At 41.9% G+C, this 18,867-nt stretch overlaps 1 protein-coding gene across 1 annotated transcript in view; it reads left to right on the forward strand.

Moving 5' to 3' along the window:
* The window catches only part of LOC126108747 (sperm-associated antigen 7 homolog), an 86,597-nt gene that overhangs the window by 43,312 nt on the left and 24,418 nt on the right, over positions 1-18,867 (forward strand). The window contains exons 4-5 of the mRNA XM_049914091.1: positions 3,870-4,041; positions 11,440-11,614. Of these exons, the coding sequence (XP_049770048.1) occupies positions 3,870-4,041; positions 11,440-11,614 (347 nt within the window). The remainder of the gene's footprint in view (positions 1-3,869; positions 4,042-11,439; positions 11,615-18,867) is intronic.

An 18,867-nucleotide genomic window follows, 5' to 3' on the forward strand; every position in this document is an offset into this window, starting at 1 on the left:
GAGGGTCTGATAACATCGCCGTTTAGTTCCATAACCCCACAACCGACCAATGAAATAATCTCTCTACTTCACCTTCCATAGTCCACTATAGGTTTTATCAGTAGTGCCTTGCTTAAAAAGCTCTTTTTAAATGTAAAAGCTCATCCTGTAGATTACTTTCATCAAGAGTGCTTGAATCAAACCTCTGAGAACACCCACTGCGTGTGTTGAAGGCTCCTATCCAGTCGCTTGCAGACCAGTATGATGTGGCAATAGAATACGGCAAAACGAAAGCCAGAGCTATAAATCTCCCATTTAAGAATCGTACAAACAGTCCGTCATTCGACCGTCCAGCAGACGCCTATACGGTGGGCGTTCTAATAGGCATCCCTGGTGCAGAGGAGAGTTGAAAACTAATAAGTCACCAGGTCCAGACGGAATCTCAGTTTGGTTTGATAGAGAGTACTTTACGGTATTGGCGTCTTACTTAGCTTGCATTTATCGTGAAATTCGCACCCGCCATAAAATCCTCAGCCAGTGGAAGAAAGGGCAGATGACTCCTGTGTATGAGGAGGGTGCAAGAACGACCTGCAAAATTATAGACAAATAGCCTTATTTTTGCTGTGCTGTAAAATTCTTGAACAAATTTTCAGTTTCAGTGTCATAAATTTCTGCAAACCAGCACAGGCTTATGAAGTATTGCTTGTGTGAAACTCAGTTGGCCCTTTTCTCACTTGATATTCTGTGAATTTTGGATGAAGGGCAACAGGCATATCCTGTATTCCTAGATTTTTGGAAAGCATTTGACACAGTGCCCCACTGCAGACTGCTAGCAAAGGTACAAACATACAGCTTACTTTCCCAGATATTTCAGTGGCAAGACTTCTTAAGTAATACAACCCAGTATGTTGTTCTCAACGAGAAGTGTTCAACAGAGACAAAGCTATCATCAGGAGGGCCCCAGGGAAGTGTGATAGAACCACTGTTATCCTCTATATACATAAACAATTTGATTTACAGTGTGCGTGTCAATCTGCAGCTATTTCCTGACAATGCTGTCGTGTACAGGAAAGTATCACTGAGTGAATCTAGGTAGACGCAAGAGATTTAGACAAAATTTTTAGTTGATGTGATGAGTGGCAGCTTGCTCTGAATGTAGAAAAATGTAATTTAATCCAGATGAATAGGAGAAACAATCCCATAATGTTGGAGTAATTTTTCGATTCTGCAACTTTTAGAAATCGTGTGGTTTTGAGGAGAACTACTTGTCGATCCGTGTTCGGAGCACATTTTGCGTCCAGAAAGGAAGTTCTTTGAAGGTTGTTGCATTACAGCGGATTGTAGTGAAACAGAAAATAAACCTTTAAAGTGAGCTGACAGACTGAAATTACAATACTTATGTCCGTTATTTTAAACTAGAGAACTGTGCCACTGCCTTACATTCTCAGATTTTTTGGTTCATCACAGTGACGATGGCGCCTCATGACACACAGTTTATCACAAACTGAGTAATACAGACTTGTGTTCAGGTGCAAGTAGTGGCCACCTCTTCTGCGACTATACGTACTTCACAGGCCACAGTATGGTATGTGGTAGAGCATATCTTTGTACCACTCTGTCATTTCCTTTCCTGTTCCACTCAAAAACAAAGTGAGGGAAAAACGATTGTCTACATACCTTTCTATGAGCCCTTATACAGGGTGTCCAGAAAAGGACTCCCTGATTTCAAAATTAAATATCTTCGAAACAAAGCTCAATAGAGGAATGCGGTAAACGGTATGTTTATTGTGAAAGCTGTAAGAAGTTTATACAGCAGTTTGAAATAATAGTTACAAAAGCTGCTAACAGATGGCGCTGTAATCGCCATCGTAATGCCTAGTATAAATAGTGATCCGAAGCCCAGAGCGATCAGTTCCATTATTGAAACGTGAAAGGAGGGTAGCGTACTGAAGGAAGAGATTAAAACCATGTACTCCATTGAACAAAGCGTTTTTCTGGTGCTAGAGTACCACAGGTTAGAAGAGAGTCCTACGGCAACAAGGTGAAGTTTTCAAGCACGATTTAATGTTCCAAAAGGACCCGATGCGAAAACCATTCGTACGCTCTTCGCAAAATTTCAACGAACAGGCAGTGTAGCTGATGATCTAGTGGGGCATGTTGGCTGCAAGCAAACCGCAGTTACGCCTGAAAATATTGCCAGTTTCTGGAATTATTCAGCAAACTCCAATGTCATCCGTCCGTAGAATTGCATCTGAGACTGATTTGAAGCGTTCCAGCACGCAGAAAATGCTGAGAAAGAGCCTACACGTTTCCATTCAAAATTCAAATGCACCAGTCCATACCCGTACGAGCTGTGCGACAAAGGGTTGCCTTTGCTAATCAGATGCTCACAATGATTGATAGTGAAGGATCTGATGTTGGCTGCATCTGGTTTACAGATGAAGCACACTTCCACCTGAATGGACACGTGAATAAGCAGAACTGGCGATTTTGGGGTTCCGAAAAGCCATATTGGTGTGAAGCGAAACCCCTGTATTCTCCTAAAGTTACTGTGTGGGATGCAGTATGCAGCAGAGGCATTATTGGCCCTTTTTTCATTCGAGAAACGGTCACTGGTGCACATTACGTTTTGGAACAATTTGTCGCCACACAGCAAGCATTAGAGGATCGACCAGGTACTGAACGGTTTTTGCAAGATGGAGCCCGACCACATCGGACCGAACAAGTGTTTTGCTTTCTTGAGGAATACTTCGTGAATCGAGTCATTGCTTTGGAATATCCCAAATTTACTGGTGCAGGCATGGATTGGCCTCCATATTCGCCGGATTTGACTCCCTGTGACTTTTTTTTTTGTGGGGCACAGTGAAAGACACGGTCTACCCGAAGCATCCCACCATGCTGGACGTGCTCGAATCGGCGATCTCTGTGGCATGTGAATCCATTTCGGTTAAGACACTACAAAATGTGATGGCAAATTTCATTCTTCGTTTGCGCCACCTCTGTAGTGCCAATGGTGAACATTTTGAAAACATTGTGATGTGATTGTTTGCGAAGATTGTTTTCATACGATTATTTCACTTATGTATGCTGATATGAGCTGTACAGCGCCATCTGTTAGCAGCTTTTGTAACTATTATTTCAAACTGCTGTATAAACTTCTTACAGCTTTCACAATAAACATACCGTTTACTGCGTTCCTCTATCGATCTTTGTTTTCGAGATATTTAATTTTGAAATCAGGGAGCCCTTTTCTGGACACCCTGTATCTCCTTTCTTCGTGGTCCTTAGGCAGAATGTACATTGGTGATCGTGCAGTTAGCTTAAAATGCTGGTTGTCTAAATTTTCTCAACGGTGTTCCACAAAAAGAACATCGTCTTCCCTCCAGGGATCGCCACTTTTGTTCATGAAGCACCTCTGTAGTACTCGCATGTTGATTGAATGTAATGGTAACAAATCTAGCAGCCCACCTTTGAGTTGTCTCGATGTCTTCTTTTAATACAACCTGTTGGGATCCCAAACACTCGGGCAGAGCTCAAGAATGAGTCGTACTAATGCTGTATACAGGGTCTCCTTTACAGAAGAACTACACCTTTCCAAAATTCTCCCAATAAACCTAAGTCAACCATTCGCCAGCCCTACTACCGTTCTTATATGCTTGTTCCATTTCATATCCCTTTGCAGTGTTATGCCCAGATATTTAACAGACGCGAATGTGTCGAGCAGTACACTACTGATGCTGAATCTTTAACTCAATTTTTTCTGGACTACTGTCTTCACATTTATTCACCATTTTTTCCAGAATACTGTGCATAGTGGCTAACTATTGTTTAAACGTTTTCTTAAATACTCAAACTGTCAATGTGTTGTAACATCAACACACTGTCCTCAGCCTGGACGTGGTGGAGGTGGCCGGAGTATCGGCATTCATGGTGGGAGAGGAAGGTGTGGACCGGCACGTCGTGGCTTACAAACGAGAGTTTGCTCCTTCGGAGGATGAACTGGCTGTACTGAGGAGAGGCGAGGAGTGGACTCCGGAAAAAGCTAAGGAAATTGCAGAGCAGGTGCGTATTGCGAGGGACACGCAATGTATCTTTAATCACACAGTTGCTTCCGTGTCATTTCTTTCGTGCTAAAGTTTGTGAAAGGATGTTTGTGCACTGTGCATACGCTTGGTGTAGGTGAGATGACACAGTGGCAGAGCATCATTGTATCAAAAGGAGGCAGTTAGTGGGTGGACAATGTGGTGTAGCCAGTTGGAAGCACTTGTATGCCAGAAAGTATTACATTGGTGCATAAGTTTTTTGCATTTTCCATAAGTTTAATAAAACCAACGCTGAGACTTTAGTTATAAATAATATGTTATCCTTCACTATTTACAAAAATGTGGAACTGCAAGGGTAACTTTTCAATTCTGCGACTAGACATTGTGAGGTTTTGAGGTTAAGGACTCGTTGAGACATGTTTGGAGCGCATATTCATCTGGAAAGGAAGTTTCCTGTACACTGTTTGGCAGAAAGCGGTAAAAATTAAAATCTGAGGGTGCAAATTCACGTATAGGGTTTTTTGACAGTCCAGCGGAATGCTGGCAAGTGTTATTGAGGAGTAGCATCACTTTGAGCAGTCTTCCTGGTCTTTTTTCTCGGATTGCATCTGCAAGACATCTCAGTTGTTCACAGTGAATGTCAGCAGTGATGATTACACTTTGGTGAAGCAATCAGTAGTACACCATACTATTTCTGTTCCACCAGATCCATAACATTATCTTTTGAGGATTCACGCAGGTCTGTGTATGGGAAGTTGCTGCTTTGTGTAGACTCAACCATTCCGTTCTTTTCCTTACGTTAGCATAAAGACACCATTTATCGTCACCAGTAACAATGCAGGATAGATATGGTCAGTGTTGTTCACGAGCCAGTTGAGGATGAGCAAGCAAAGATGCACCTGCTAATTTTTGTGATTTTGGATTAGAGCTTGCGGTACCCAGATACCTGATTTTTGAACATTCACCAATTCTACAGTACACTGACATGAATCATTGTGGATTAATGTGTTTAAATAATCGTCATCAAACCCCTGAATGTGGAGAGAGACTGATGTCAAATGATCGCCCTTAAAACGAGAAAACAATTTTCTTCCTGTGTTCTGTCCAGTGGCATTATCCCCATATATGGCTTAAATGAAAGACATACTCTCCTTCTCCTGCTCTCTACAGAGGAAACACTTCTTTGCCACCAACCAAAGCCAGTCCTAACAATGAATCCTACCTGTCTCAATTCATACCACCATCCAACCATACTTCTAATCATCACCCGGTCACCTTCCAGGAATTCTTAACTTCCAACCTAGCCTCACCATCCTTCCCCAGGTCCCTCCCTAAGAACAACAACATCTAAGCAGAAGAAAGATTTGCACAATACAACCTAAAACTGGATCCTGACCAGATCATTCTCCCGGCAGACAAAGGTTCCACCACTGTTGTGATAAACCGGAGTGACTACCTGGTGGAGGGCCTCTGTCAGTTGTCAGACACTCTACCTACAAGCTCTGCCAAAGTGACCTCATTCCAGAAGTCCAACATAACCTCCAATCCCTGCTGAAATCCTTAGGCCCTTTCCAGAACCTCTCCCCTGAATCCATCTCCCTGCTCACCCCAACAATAGCCCGCACACCCACCTTCTACAAACTCCCCAAAATCCACAAACCTAACAGTCCTGGGCACCACATTGTGGCTGGTCACAGTGCCGCCACCCCCCCCCCCCCATCCCCCCCCCCCCCTGAAATAATCTTGGCCCTTGTTCACCAACATCCGCAACCTGTTGCCCAAATCCTAGCCTCCCTCATTAAAGAAGATTACTACCACTTCCTGCACTGGCTCTCCACCATCCCCACACCCTTACCTCCTGGGTCCCTACTCATCACTGCAGATGCAAACTCCTTACACACCAACATGCCGTGCCCTTGCTATGATTGAACACTCTCTCCCAATGCCCTGCAGATTCCAAACCCACCACTTCACTCCTCATACTCCTAACCAACATCATCCTAACCCATAACTACTTCACCTTTGAAGGGAAGATATACAAACACATTTGTGGCACAGTCCTGGGCACCTGCATGGCACCTTCCTTTGCCAACCTCTTCATAGGCCACCTAGAGGAAACATTCCTAGCTTCCCAAAACCCTAAACCTCTGGTCTGGTTCAGGTTTATTGACGACATCTGTATAATCTGAACTTAAAGCCAGAACACCTTATTCTCACTGCTCCACAATCTCAACACCTCTGCCATCCAGTTCACTTGGTCCTGCACCCAGTGTGTACCCTCCTAGATGTCGATATCCTCCTCTCAGATGGCTACTTCCACATCAAACCCACCAATCACCAACATTACCTGCACTTTGACAGCTGACACCTCTTCCACACCAGAAAATCCCTCTCATACAGCATGGCCACCCATGACATCTGCAGTGATGAGAATTCCCTTGCCCAGTATGCTGAAGGCCTTACAAAGGCCTTGGCAGACAGACAATACCCCACAGGTGTAATACACAAACGTATCTCCCGTGCGATATCCTCACACACACCTGATCCTCGCATCTATCCTAACAACCGACCGCAAAGAAATGCCACCCTTGTCACCTAGTACTACACGTGACTGGAACAATTGAACCACATCCTCCGTCAGGGCCTCGGATTATCTATCGCCGTGCCCAGAAATAAGGAACATCCTATGCAAGATACTTTCATCCCCTCCCAAAGTGGTGTTCCACTGCCCACCCAACCCTCACAACATCCTAGTCCATCCCTATGCCACTCCCAACCCCATTCCCTGGCCACAGGGATCATACCCTTGTGGAACACCCAGGCACAAGACCTGCAGCCACCCAGCACCTCCTATTCCAGTCCCATCACAGGCTTATCCTGCCCCATAGAGGCCAGGAAACCTGTGAAAGCAGCCATGTTATATACTAGATCTGCTGCAACCACTGCACAGCATTTTACATTGGTATGACAACCAACCAGCTGTCAACCAGAATGAACGGGCACTGTGAAACTGTTGCCATAAACATGGTGGACCACCCTGTGGCACAACATGCAACAGAGCACATCAGGCAAGATTTCAATGGCTGCTTTACAACCCATGCCACTGGATCCTCCCAACAACCAACACCACTGCGAGCTTTTCTGAGCTTCAAAAATGGAAGCTTTACAGCTTGTCTTTCACTCCTGTAACCTCCGTGGCCTAAACCTAAGGTAACTCGCTGTCGCCCAACCCCCTCCTAATAGCGAGTGTTGTGTGTGTGTGTGTGTGTGTGTGTGTGTGTGTGTGTGTGTGTGTACACCATCTCTTTCCCATTACCCCCTTCCAATACGTGCCAGCTAAAGTGCGCATCATTTATGACGGTGGCCGAGTTTAGATTCGTTCTGCGCAGCTGACGTCACAAAACACAGTTAGCCAATGAACAGAGAACGACGTTGCCAGAGCTCGACTGCATTGCAGAGCACGGACAAGTGTCTTCAGTTTTAGAAACATTCAGGCATAAATAAAGTAATTGAACAAAAGCAATGTGATGATAGCAGACTTTCTTTTATAGAAAGTTTGGAAAAAGCATTCTTTATACCAATTGCTTCATATTCTATTAATTAATTAAACCAAACAAGCAATAAGCCTTTTAATTCAGGCGATAGCAAGGATAGGTGTTTGTATCATTCTCACTAACCGCTTTTTCGCAATAAAGAACAGCGGTAATTGTTTATTTCCTATTGTACTTCGACGAAACGTGAGTAATTCATAATCATACCAACAGTGTTTGTTGGTATTTTGTGTGATATTTTAAAGTCCTCCGGGAAACACAATCAACAACGAGCTGCGTTAGCGTAATGGTTAAAAGTGTGTGGCTGCTAAGCGAAAGGTTCTGAGTTCAAACCTAGATCGGTGCTTAATATTTTCTTTATTTTAAAAACAGTATCGAAGTGTCTTACTTCATGAATTTTATTCGTTTGAATGTAATTTTTTGAAATTTCTAGTGGCAACTAAAATCGACCATATGGAAAGTATACGCTATGGACTTTACCTCTGCATACTTTTCAAAATTTCGTTCAATGGTTTACTACATCTAATGCTGCACAATAACTGCATTGAACATCGAAAAAAAATTAAGTAATTTATGAGGGGAAGGTATCAGTCAAGAAGATGTGTAAAAATCAAATTTTTGGGCCAAATAGTTTTTGTGAAATCGAATGATAAAATGTGTCAAAGTAGTCGAAACACTATGTATCTGCACAGGCGAGCAGTGCAATGATGACAAAATTGCGGAATGCGGGGAGCACGTCTCTGTAGCAGCGAAAGGGTTAATGCGGCCGTGGTGGCTTTACTTCATAAACTGCGCACTCCCACCTAAATGTAACTTTGCGAACTATACTGTGGCGCTGCTTCTCTTGGCGCGTACAACTGGCAACGCAGCAATCTCCCGCATCTCGGCGGGCATGCGCGAACCGCCAAGATAAAAGAATTGAACTATAGTTGTGTGCTGCCATTTCACACTCTAGCCTGTGAAATCGCTTGCCCAGTTGTTTGCCACCTGCCCCCTCTACATGCACCCCTAGCTGGTCTATGGACAGCTCCCCACTCACCCACAAGCCGCTAGATGCTCACCTCCTCCCTCCCCCCTCCCACCTCTCTCCAGCCCTCATTCCACCCCATCCTGCACCCCCACCTCACCCCAGTACACTCATCGTGGGCGAGGAAAGATCTGGAGGTCGAATGAGCACAATATAGGGAGACGGCGTGTGTGTGTGTGTGTGTGTGTGTGTGTGTGTGTGTGTGTGTGTGTGTGTGTTTTTTTTTCTCCTGCAGCTTGAGAAAGGAATTTCATTCCAAAAGCTGTGTGTGTGTGTGTGTTTCTCCTACAGCTTAAGAAAGGAATTTCATTCCAAAAGCTAGCAAATCAAAACTCTGTTTTGTTTGTGTATCTGATGATGACACAGCAGTTCTACCTCGTTATTCCTAAAATTAATTATTCTCAACCAGAACTTTCTGTGCATTATAATTGATAATAGTTATTCTGTGTTGTATTTATCTATTGTCCCTGTGTTTTTCTTTTTTACACCAGTGTTTTATTCTAAATCCTGTTCCTTGTATTCATTTGTGATTCCTGGGTGAATTCAGAGCTTTTTGTCATTCATCTGATGAGTAGCACTTACACCCAATCACTAAATTATTTGTCAGATATATCCCACCCTCTGTCATCTTGTACTGTGTGTGCCCTCTACTCCATAAAGTTCTATGGGAGTTAATCCCTGATGCCTTAACACACACAACCTCATCCGACCCTTCTTGTAATCAGTCTTCCTCAATACACACACATCAAAAAAAGTTTTGTACCATCTTGGTTCCGGAACCTGTACAGAAAATTGGAATAGAGATCAACATAAACATCATTTTTGCTCTTTTTATTGCCAATGAAAACCACACATTGCATGTTGTACCACCATGCAGTGGGACCTTTAGACGTGGTAGTCCAGATTGCTGTACACACCAGTACCTCTAATACCCAGTAGCATGTCCTCTTGTAGTGATGCACACCTGTATTCGTTGTGTCATACTATCCACCAGTTCATCAAGTCGCTGTTGGTTCAGACCGCTCCACTCCTCAATGGTGATTTGGCATAGATCCCACAGAGTGGTTGGTGGGTCACGTCATCCATAAACAGCCCTTTTCCATCTATCCTAGGCATGTTCGATAGGATTCATGTCTGGAGAACATGCTGGCCACTCTAGTCAAGCGATGTCGTTATTCTGAAGGAAGTCATTCACGCGATTCATGATGGGGGCACGAATTGTCGTCCATAAAGACGAATACCTCACCAATATGCTGCCAAAAAGGTTGCACTGTCAGTTGGAGGATGGCATTCACGTATCGCACAGCCATTATGGTGCCTTCCAGGACCACCAATGGCATACGTCGGCCCCATATAGTGCCATCCCAAAACAGCAGGGAACGTCCACCTTGCTGCACTCACTCGACAGTGTGTCTAAGATGTTCAGTCTGATTGGGTTGCCTTCAAACACGTCTCAGACAATTATCTGGTTGAAGGAATATGCGACACTTATTGGTGGAGAGAACGTGACGCCAATCCTGAGCAATCCATTCGGCATGTTGTTGGACCCATCTGTACCACACTGCACGGTGTCGTGGCTGCGAAGATGGATCTCGCCATGGACGTTGGGGGTGAAGTTGCGCATCATGCAGCCTATTGCGCACAGTTTGGGTCGTAACACAACATCCTGTGGCTGCACGAAAAGCATTATTCATCATGGTGGGATTGCTGTCAGGGTTCCACTCAGCCATAATCCATAGGTAGCAGTCATCCACTGCAGTAGTAGCCCTCGGGCAGTCTGAGCAAGGCATGTCATCGACAGTTCCTGTCTCTCTTGTATCTCCCACATGTCCGAACAATATCGCTTTGGTTCACTCCGAGATGCCTGAACACTTCCCTTGTTGAGAGCCCTTCCTGGCACAAAGTAACAATGTGGATGTGATCTAACTGTGATACTAAACCTGTAGGCATGCTTGAGCTGTAGACAACACGAGCCGTGTACCTCCTTCCTCGTGGAATGACTGGAACTGATCAGCTGTTGGACCCCCTCCATCTAATAGGTACTGCTCATGCATGACTGTTTACATCTGTGGGTGGGTTTAGTGACATCTCTGAACAGTCAAAGGGACTATGTATGTGATACAATATCCACAGTCAACGTCTATCTTCCGGGGTTCTGGGAACTGGGGTGATGCGAAACCTTTTTTGATGTGTGTATTATTTTTGTCACTGGCGGACCTCCTCATACTTTATAAGTCCATTTAATTTTCATCATCCACATCTAGAATGCTTCTCTTGTTTTTTGGTTTTCTCACAGTCATATGTTTGATACTACTTTTAGCAAGGAAATCTCTTGTAACCTGTGCAGATATGCTTCTTATATCCTCCTACCTTATCTGTGTACAGTGTTCCACAATTTTCATATTAAGTTCCAACAGGTCCAGTAAAGCAATGTTATCAGCAAATCTTATCGCTGAAATCCTTTCATGCTGAATTTTAATCCCACTCCTGAAATTTTATTTTTGTCTCTGCTTTCTCGATGTAAGGTTGAACAGTGGGGGTGAAAGGGTGCATCACTGCCTTCTCTCTCTCTCTCTCTCTCTCTCTTGAGTTATTGTACACACTATATTTTACCTCTCTTTTACACCATAGTATATTGTTGTTTGAATTCATTGTAACCACACTCATACCTCTGTTATGTAAAGATACCAGTGACCCAGCAGTTTAGGACTTTAAAACCAAAATCATCATCATTGTCATAATGATCATCAGAAACAACTGCATCAGATGAAGCCATTTGAATACATCATTTTGATCAACTCTGCTCTATTTTATTTTTGTGCAACTTCTGTATTTCCAGAGAGAGCGTGATCGGCAAGAAGCAGAGGAGGCATCAAAGAAACGTTCCTCGCGTGATGAGAAAAATTTTGTTCCTGCCTCCAACTTCTACAAGGACAAGTACAGGCACCTGATTGGCGAGGATGCTGCCCTAGCAGCTGCAAAAAAGACTGAGACAAATAGAGCTTATGGGTTTGGTAGGTACCAAAGTATCTCTCTCTCTCTCTCTCTCTCTCTCTCTCTCTCTCTCTCTGTGTGTGTGTGTGTGTGTGTGTGTGTGTGTGTGTGTGTGTGTGTCGTATTATAGAGCAGCTGGGAGCTTGATGAAAGCTGGACCATATCCATATTATACATTTTTATTTCAAGAAGTTTTGATTTAAATACCTTACATGTACAGCACAGCCAAACATTCACAATGCCACAGCATTTTCTTCATTACCAGGACCAAAGATGCTGGTCTACTTCATTGTCAGCAGTGGACGATACCTCATCTTCTGTATTAACACCACGCTCTAACATTACATTCAGGCATATGGTATGATACACAGTGGGCATATATAGGGAATAAGGTTTTTTTTATACCCTTTAGTTTTGCATATGCAAGTTTTGTTTATTTCTGGATATTGATGTACTACGGTACACAGTGAAATCTTGTACAACTCCCTCCTCATTGGCAGCAAGTGATCAGTTATTATTTTACTGTTGCTGTTTTCATTTCAGTGGAATTTATTTAATTATTCTTGAGAGTTGCGTTCATTCGGTGTGTTATCTACAAAATTTTCAACCAGCAAAATTATTGTCACTGGCTTTCTCTGATGAAACAAATCAAAAATATCTGAATATAACCTTTGAGTTTTGTTACATGAGGTAGTCTGTGTTGTTTAGTTACGAAAAATATTTTACAATATAATGTTAAAGCAGTATTTATAGAAGTAAAGTCATAATAATAAGAAATGGATAAGTTTGAAAAAGTCATCTTGACTAAATTACTCACCATTAGTCCATATTTATTTTAAGTTTAAAGCAGACAGGTGCTCCTGCCTAGTATCGACAATATAACATAGTTTTAGGATTACATTTTGTTCCCATACTAAAATATGTTATAGATGGTTTCCTGATTCTTTTATCATTCTTTTTACCAGATAAAGCTACGATAACAATTTCTCTGGATGAAAATAGTGCAGGTGACACACTGAATGAACCTAATTCGTAACGATAACTAAATAAATTATTGAAGTAAAAATAATAATAAAATAATAACCAGTCAATTCCTTCCACTGAGGGGGATATGTAGGGGATATTACAATACTTGTGGTAGTGGGTGACCCACCTTCTGTCTAGCAAAGTCCAAACTTTCCAGTCTTCAGTGTCACCAACTGAGTATTTGACATGCCATTGAAGGCATACATCCTATAGAAAGCTCGTGAATGTACAGCCATTTTACTGTAGAAATAAATAATCAACATGAAGCGATATGCTGAACTCACCCTCACATGTCATTACAAATAAATTTTAACTTAAGCAGAATTGTGGTACGCAAATATGTGAAGCACTCCTGTGTATTTACTCATTTTTATCATCTCTAGAATTGCTATTAACACGAGACAAGAATTGCTGTTAACATGATGAGACACGAAACACAGTCCACAACATTAAACACTTGATGGATTTTGCCCATTATAGTACTGAAAAAGGGGATCTCACTACTTGGAAATACACAGATCTGGCAACAGATGGAAAGTAGCACATTCCAGGACTTTTTGGTTTTTTATTTATTGATTTACTTAACCTGGCAAGATCATGGCCATCAGGCCCTCTCTTACATCTAATCAGGTGTTCTGCGAGGGTAAGTCAATTATTATCTGCAATTTAGTTACGTTTTTGTTTATTTTGGTAGTACTGTCATTTTACGTTGATGACACATGCTTTGTTTATTCGTTGTTATATCTTCGCAGTTTTCAAGCTGCTAGGTTAGTTTTGGTATCACTGTTGTGCTGTTAATCATGGTTGCTCTGCCTTCTATTTGCACCAAAGAAGAGCAACATTCAGTGATCCATTTTTTGTGATCAGAAGGCATATCAGGGGCCAAAATTCATCAAAGACGGTACGGGAACAGTGTTTTGCCACAACAGAGTGTCTACGAATGGATTGAAAAATTCCGAAATGGTCGAACAAGTGTTACGCACGGTGAAGGAGTCAGACGACTGTTTACCACCACAAATGAAGAAACCGTTGAGCTTTCACGTGAAATGATTCTCTTAGACAGAAGATTAACTGTTGACGAAGTGGCACATTGTCTGCAAATTACTCATGTTCCTGCCTACAAAATCATCCACAACAGACTTGGGTTTCATGAAGTTTGTGCAAGATGGGTCCCAAAACAACTAGCACAGCTGCATAAACAAACACGCTTGGACACCTGCAGAAAACATTTGGATTGCTATGGTAACGAAGGGGACAACAACTTAGACAGGATCATTACTGGTGACGAAACATGGATCCATCATTTTCAAGCCGGAGAGTAAACGGCAGAATGGAAACATCCAAATTCATTGTACAAGAAAATGTTCAAGACCCAACTGTCCACCAGAAAACTGATGCTTACAGTTTTTTGGGATACAGTGAGATGCTTACTGCCAGACTAAAGCCTGCAATTTGAAGCAAACGCTGAGGATTGCTGTCAAAAGGTGTTACATTGTTGCAAGACAATGCCCGTCCGCATACTGCCGCCCACACTGCTGAAACGCTCCAGAAACTCAAATTTTAACTACTGGATCATCCTCTATATAGTCCCCATCTTGCCCTTTCTGACAATCACTTGTCTAGTCCACTCAAACAGGCATTAGGAGGCCGTCAATTTGCCTCGGACAAAGCAGTGAAAGAAGCGGTGCATTCCTGGCCCGCAGCTCAACCGAGAACCTTCTTTTATGCGGGCATCAGGAAGCTTGTACACCGATGGACTAAGTGCACTGAAACGCAAGCAGATTATGTTGAAAAATGTTCTTGTAAGTTTCCTATTTGATTACAATAAAATTTTATAACTACTTTGTGGATAATAATTGACTTACGCTCATATATATTTTACATTGTATTACAGGAAGCATGTTATACTAAAATTAGAAAATAGAAATTACAGTGATACATATAAAATTTAGAAAATACACACAATTTATATTTGTACACGATAAATACAACTATAATTAGTGATTATGGTAAAGCAGGTTTTTAATAATGAGTGCTGGCAGCAGTGAGCATGGAGAAAGAAGCGGAGGAGGGAGGGAAAGAGGAGTGTGGTATAACATAGTTAAAGATTATAAGAGAAGAGGGGGTAGCCTGACTCACAAGTTGCAGGATAAGAGAAAGAAGGATAATTGGGGAAAGATAGGAGCATTGGCTTTCCTGTTTGATGGAGGGAAAGTTTACCATGTACCGTATTTACTCGAATCCAAGCCGGACTCGAAATCAAGGAAAAATAATTTTCCAGAATCTAAGCAGCACCTGGAATTTGAGACTTGAAATTCAAGATGAGAGAAAAGTCTTAGACCGCACCTCCAAATCGAGACAATGCTGGTCCATTGTAACATGAGACACAATTTAGGTCAAATGCATGAAGATACAGCTACAGTAGTTTGGTTTGAGTCGTAAGCTTAACAGTCACGATTTACAAAGTAGCCATTGCTATGTATCAGGTGCTCTGTCCGTATTTATACGGGTACCCTTCCTTTTTCACGTGCTTCGTCTGGTTTGAATCAATTGCTTATTGTGCTTTGATCTGATAAGTGCCATTCTCTTTGTTATAGGTGTTTACATCACTCTAAGCTGAAACTGCATTACTGTACTGTGTCATGCATTGTTTGTCGCATTCTGATGAGTGTTTACGACCTGTCACCGCTCACGGCATGGCTTGCCTACAATAAAAAAAAGGAGAGGAATTGTCTCATAAGCTAAACAAAGGCAAGAGACTGCTATTTGTTGTTACTTACACTGCTGCTTTCTTTGATAATGATCAACAAGAACCAAATAATATACTGCGTATGATAGAAGATGTTCTGAACGAGAGTTTAACGAAAAATTTTCTCCGTTTGAAAATCTTTGCAGACGCCTCTTTAGTACATTACATTCTGCTCACAAATTAGAGTCATCTTAGATTTAAAAATATAGTCAGTTGCCGTGCTTCATTTCTGACTCACTATTCAGCATAAGAATAATACGAATATAAACATGACACGATATGTATATTCTTCCGTGTTTGCTGTTGTCTCACTCTAGTTTCGTAGTTTATTAGGCAGACAGGATTTAAATGAGATAGCAGCAAACACGAAGGAATACACGGCATTATGTTTACATTCTTCTACCTTTTCTTTTAATTTATTTGCTGATGCAGAGGTTTTGGTGCCAATATTTATCTTTGTGCCTGCAAAGCATGCCTGTGTAGCGCTCATGTATTTGACGGCAGAAGTTAGTTGTGGCGGCACCTACCAACATTTTTCAGAACTTCCGATTACTTTGCACTCGATTCTAAGCCGCAGGTGGTTTTTTGGATTACAAAAACCAGAAAAAAAAGTGTGGCTTAGATTCGAGTAAATACGGTATGTTAATTCTGGGGAAGCCCTATGACAATGACAGAAGGAAGTGCTTCAACTTTTAGTAAAAAGTCACAGGGCATTGAATTGTGCGAGGAGTATAGGGCGGCTTGTTCCAGAGGCAGACAGCAGTGAAAGTGAAGAAGATTGGAAATGTTTTTGTTTTATTAATAGGCACAGCTAGTATACTAGATAAGTGAGACCTAGTATTTATATTAGGGTACCATGAAAGATATTTAATCTTTGCGCTGAGGTACTTGGGTGCTGGCACAATTGAGGAGCCATCGAAGTAGACGTACCGTGCGGTGGTTCTGTAACGTGTCTGGCTGCTAGCACCCGAACTGGGTGTCTGAAGCACTGACAGTCATATCGATGAATGTTGTGTGTGTAATGCACACAACTCTAACCGTGTCGTGTCCTCATTACTCGTACCGTGTTGAATTACATCACAGTAGTGGAGGTTTGGCAGAACAAGCGATTACACGAGTTTGCATTTCAAATCCTGTGGAAATATGTTACAAAGCTTTTAGAGAACATAGAGGCAAGCAGGAGTCTTCTGACACACTGTATGATTCTCTGCTCAATTTAAACACCCAGCTCGGTCACTGTTTTGTGATGTGGTATTGGGATCCATCAAATTCAGCGGGAAGCAGTTGATTGCAGAATTCCGAACTTATTAATTTCTTGTGTATACTAAGAATACTTCAACCCTTTTGCATAAGGGGAATACTTACATTACTTGCAACTCTTTTGCATAAGCCCTACTGAACACACATCATCATCATCATCATCATCATTCATCTAGGTAATCACAGCATTTATGTGAGGAGTGATAATAAGTAATGGTTTTTTTTTTTTTAAGAATCTTTATTTATTGATCATCATCAACTTTTTCACCTGCAAAGTACTCCCTCGCAGATATAGTACACTTGTGCCAGCAATTTTTCCAATCTTGGAAATACTTCTGGAACTAACTTTTCATTGTGGTGTTCAGCTCGTTCAACGATTCTGATTTTATCTCATCAGTGGTGGCAAACGACATCCTTTCACGGTTCTCTTCGACCTCAAGACTAGAAAGGGGGCCACACCTGGCAAATACAGTGGCTGAGGCAACATAACGGTTTTGTTTTTTTCCCAAAAAATTGTGAAGTGGCATTGAGGTTTGAGTAGGAATGTTATCGCGATGCAATTTCCACGAGTGGTTTTGCCACAATTCTGGTCATTTTCTTCGTACTACGTCTCGCAAATGGCACGCAACTTCCAGGTAGTATTCTTTATTGGCCGAATGACGATAAGGCAGGAACTCGTGATGCACTGTCCCATCGTAATTGAAGAGAAAGTGAGAACAGCTTTTGCATATGATCAGACTAATCAATTTTTTTCAGTTTTGACTCTTCAGGCAATTTCCATTGGGGCAATTGGGCCTCAGTTTCAATGTCATAACCATCTATCCGTGTTTCGCCAACTTTGATAACCTCCTTTAGAAGTTCCGCATCGTTGTTAGCTTCATTCAGCAATTCGTAAGAAGTGTCTGCACGATGACACTTTTGGTCAGAATTCAACAATATCGGACAAACTTTGGTTCTACATATTTCATACCAAAAACGTTAAAAATGCTTGGTATGAGCCAAAGGATATGCCAACACCATCAGCAACCTCTCTGATGGCGATTTGGTGATTTTACAGAACCATTTTCTTTATTTCTTCCACATTGTCATCAGTAACTGATGTGCTAGGATGTCAGGGTGGTCGTCTTCTTCTCAGTCCTGTTTGAAACATTAATACAACTCGTAAACATTTGTCCTGTAGTGGATTCACTAAAAGCCACAGTCAACAAATCAAATGTGTTGCTACACTTTATACCATTTTTCAAGCAAATCTAATGCGAATTCTTTGTGCCATCTTTATTGAAAGTAAAAATTCACTGAACATTCAAAAACACACACAAATTGACTATCAACAACTGATTAAATATTCAAAATAGCTGAAAATGCAAACATATAACAGAAACAAGTGTACCAGCAAGATAAAAGAAAAAAAATTGAAAGTTGGATGTTTAAAGCCTGCAAAATTAAAAAATTCTGGTTACTTATTGATCACACCTTGTAGATCTTCAGGTCTCGGACTGAAGTAGAGCTGTCGGTAGCTTGTGGTCTCACGGTCGCGTTCGCGCTTCCCGAGCATGGGGTCCCGGGTTCGATTCCCGGCGGGGTCAGGGATTTTCACCTGCCTCAAGATGACTGGGTGTTTGTGCTGTCCTCATCATTTCATCATCATTCCTGAAAGTGGCGAGTTTGGGCTGAGCAAAGGTTGGGATTTTGTATGGGTGCTGATGACCATGCTGTTGAGTGCCCCACAAACCAGACATCATCATCATCATCATCATCATCATCATCAAGTAGAGCTGGAAGTCATTGGTACAGCTATGATATTTACGGGACAAAATGGATGAAATATAATTGACCTACAAGGAAAACAAAAGTGGGTCCAAGCCTGTTTGTTGTGGTACTCCTGACAGAATATTTTTGTAGGACAATTTTTCATTCCCATAGACAACACCTTGCTGTTTGTTTTTCAAGTAACTTTCAATCCACTTTTTCTGAGCAGTATCTGAAAGCTGACAGAGTCAAAAGCTTTGCTGAAGTCTAATAGTGTCAGTATTATGACCTCTCTGTTGTCCAAGGCATATTTCAGGTCATCAGTGACCTTAATTAGTACAGTGTTTGTGCTACAGTGTTTATGAAAGCTGGACTGATATTTGTCAAATAAATGAATTTGGTACGTGTTTCCTTATTCGTACCACACTTACCCACCATATCTTAGATACCATAAAAGAGGAAGTGGGATGGAATCATGGTTGGTAGTCA

Source organism: Schistocerca cancellata, chromosome 11 (assembly GCF_023864275.1).
Source record: "Schistocerca cancellata isolate TAMUIC-IGC-003103 chromosome 11, iqSchCanc2.1, whole genome shotgun sequence".
NCBI classification, from domain to species: domain Eukaryota; kingdom Metazoa; phylum Arthropoda; class Insecta; order Orthoptera; family Acrididae; genus Schistocerca; species Schistocerca cancellata.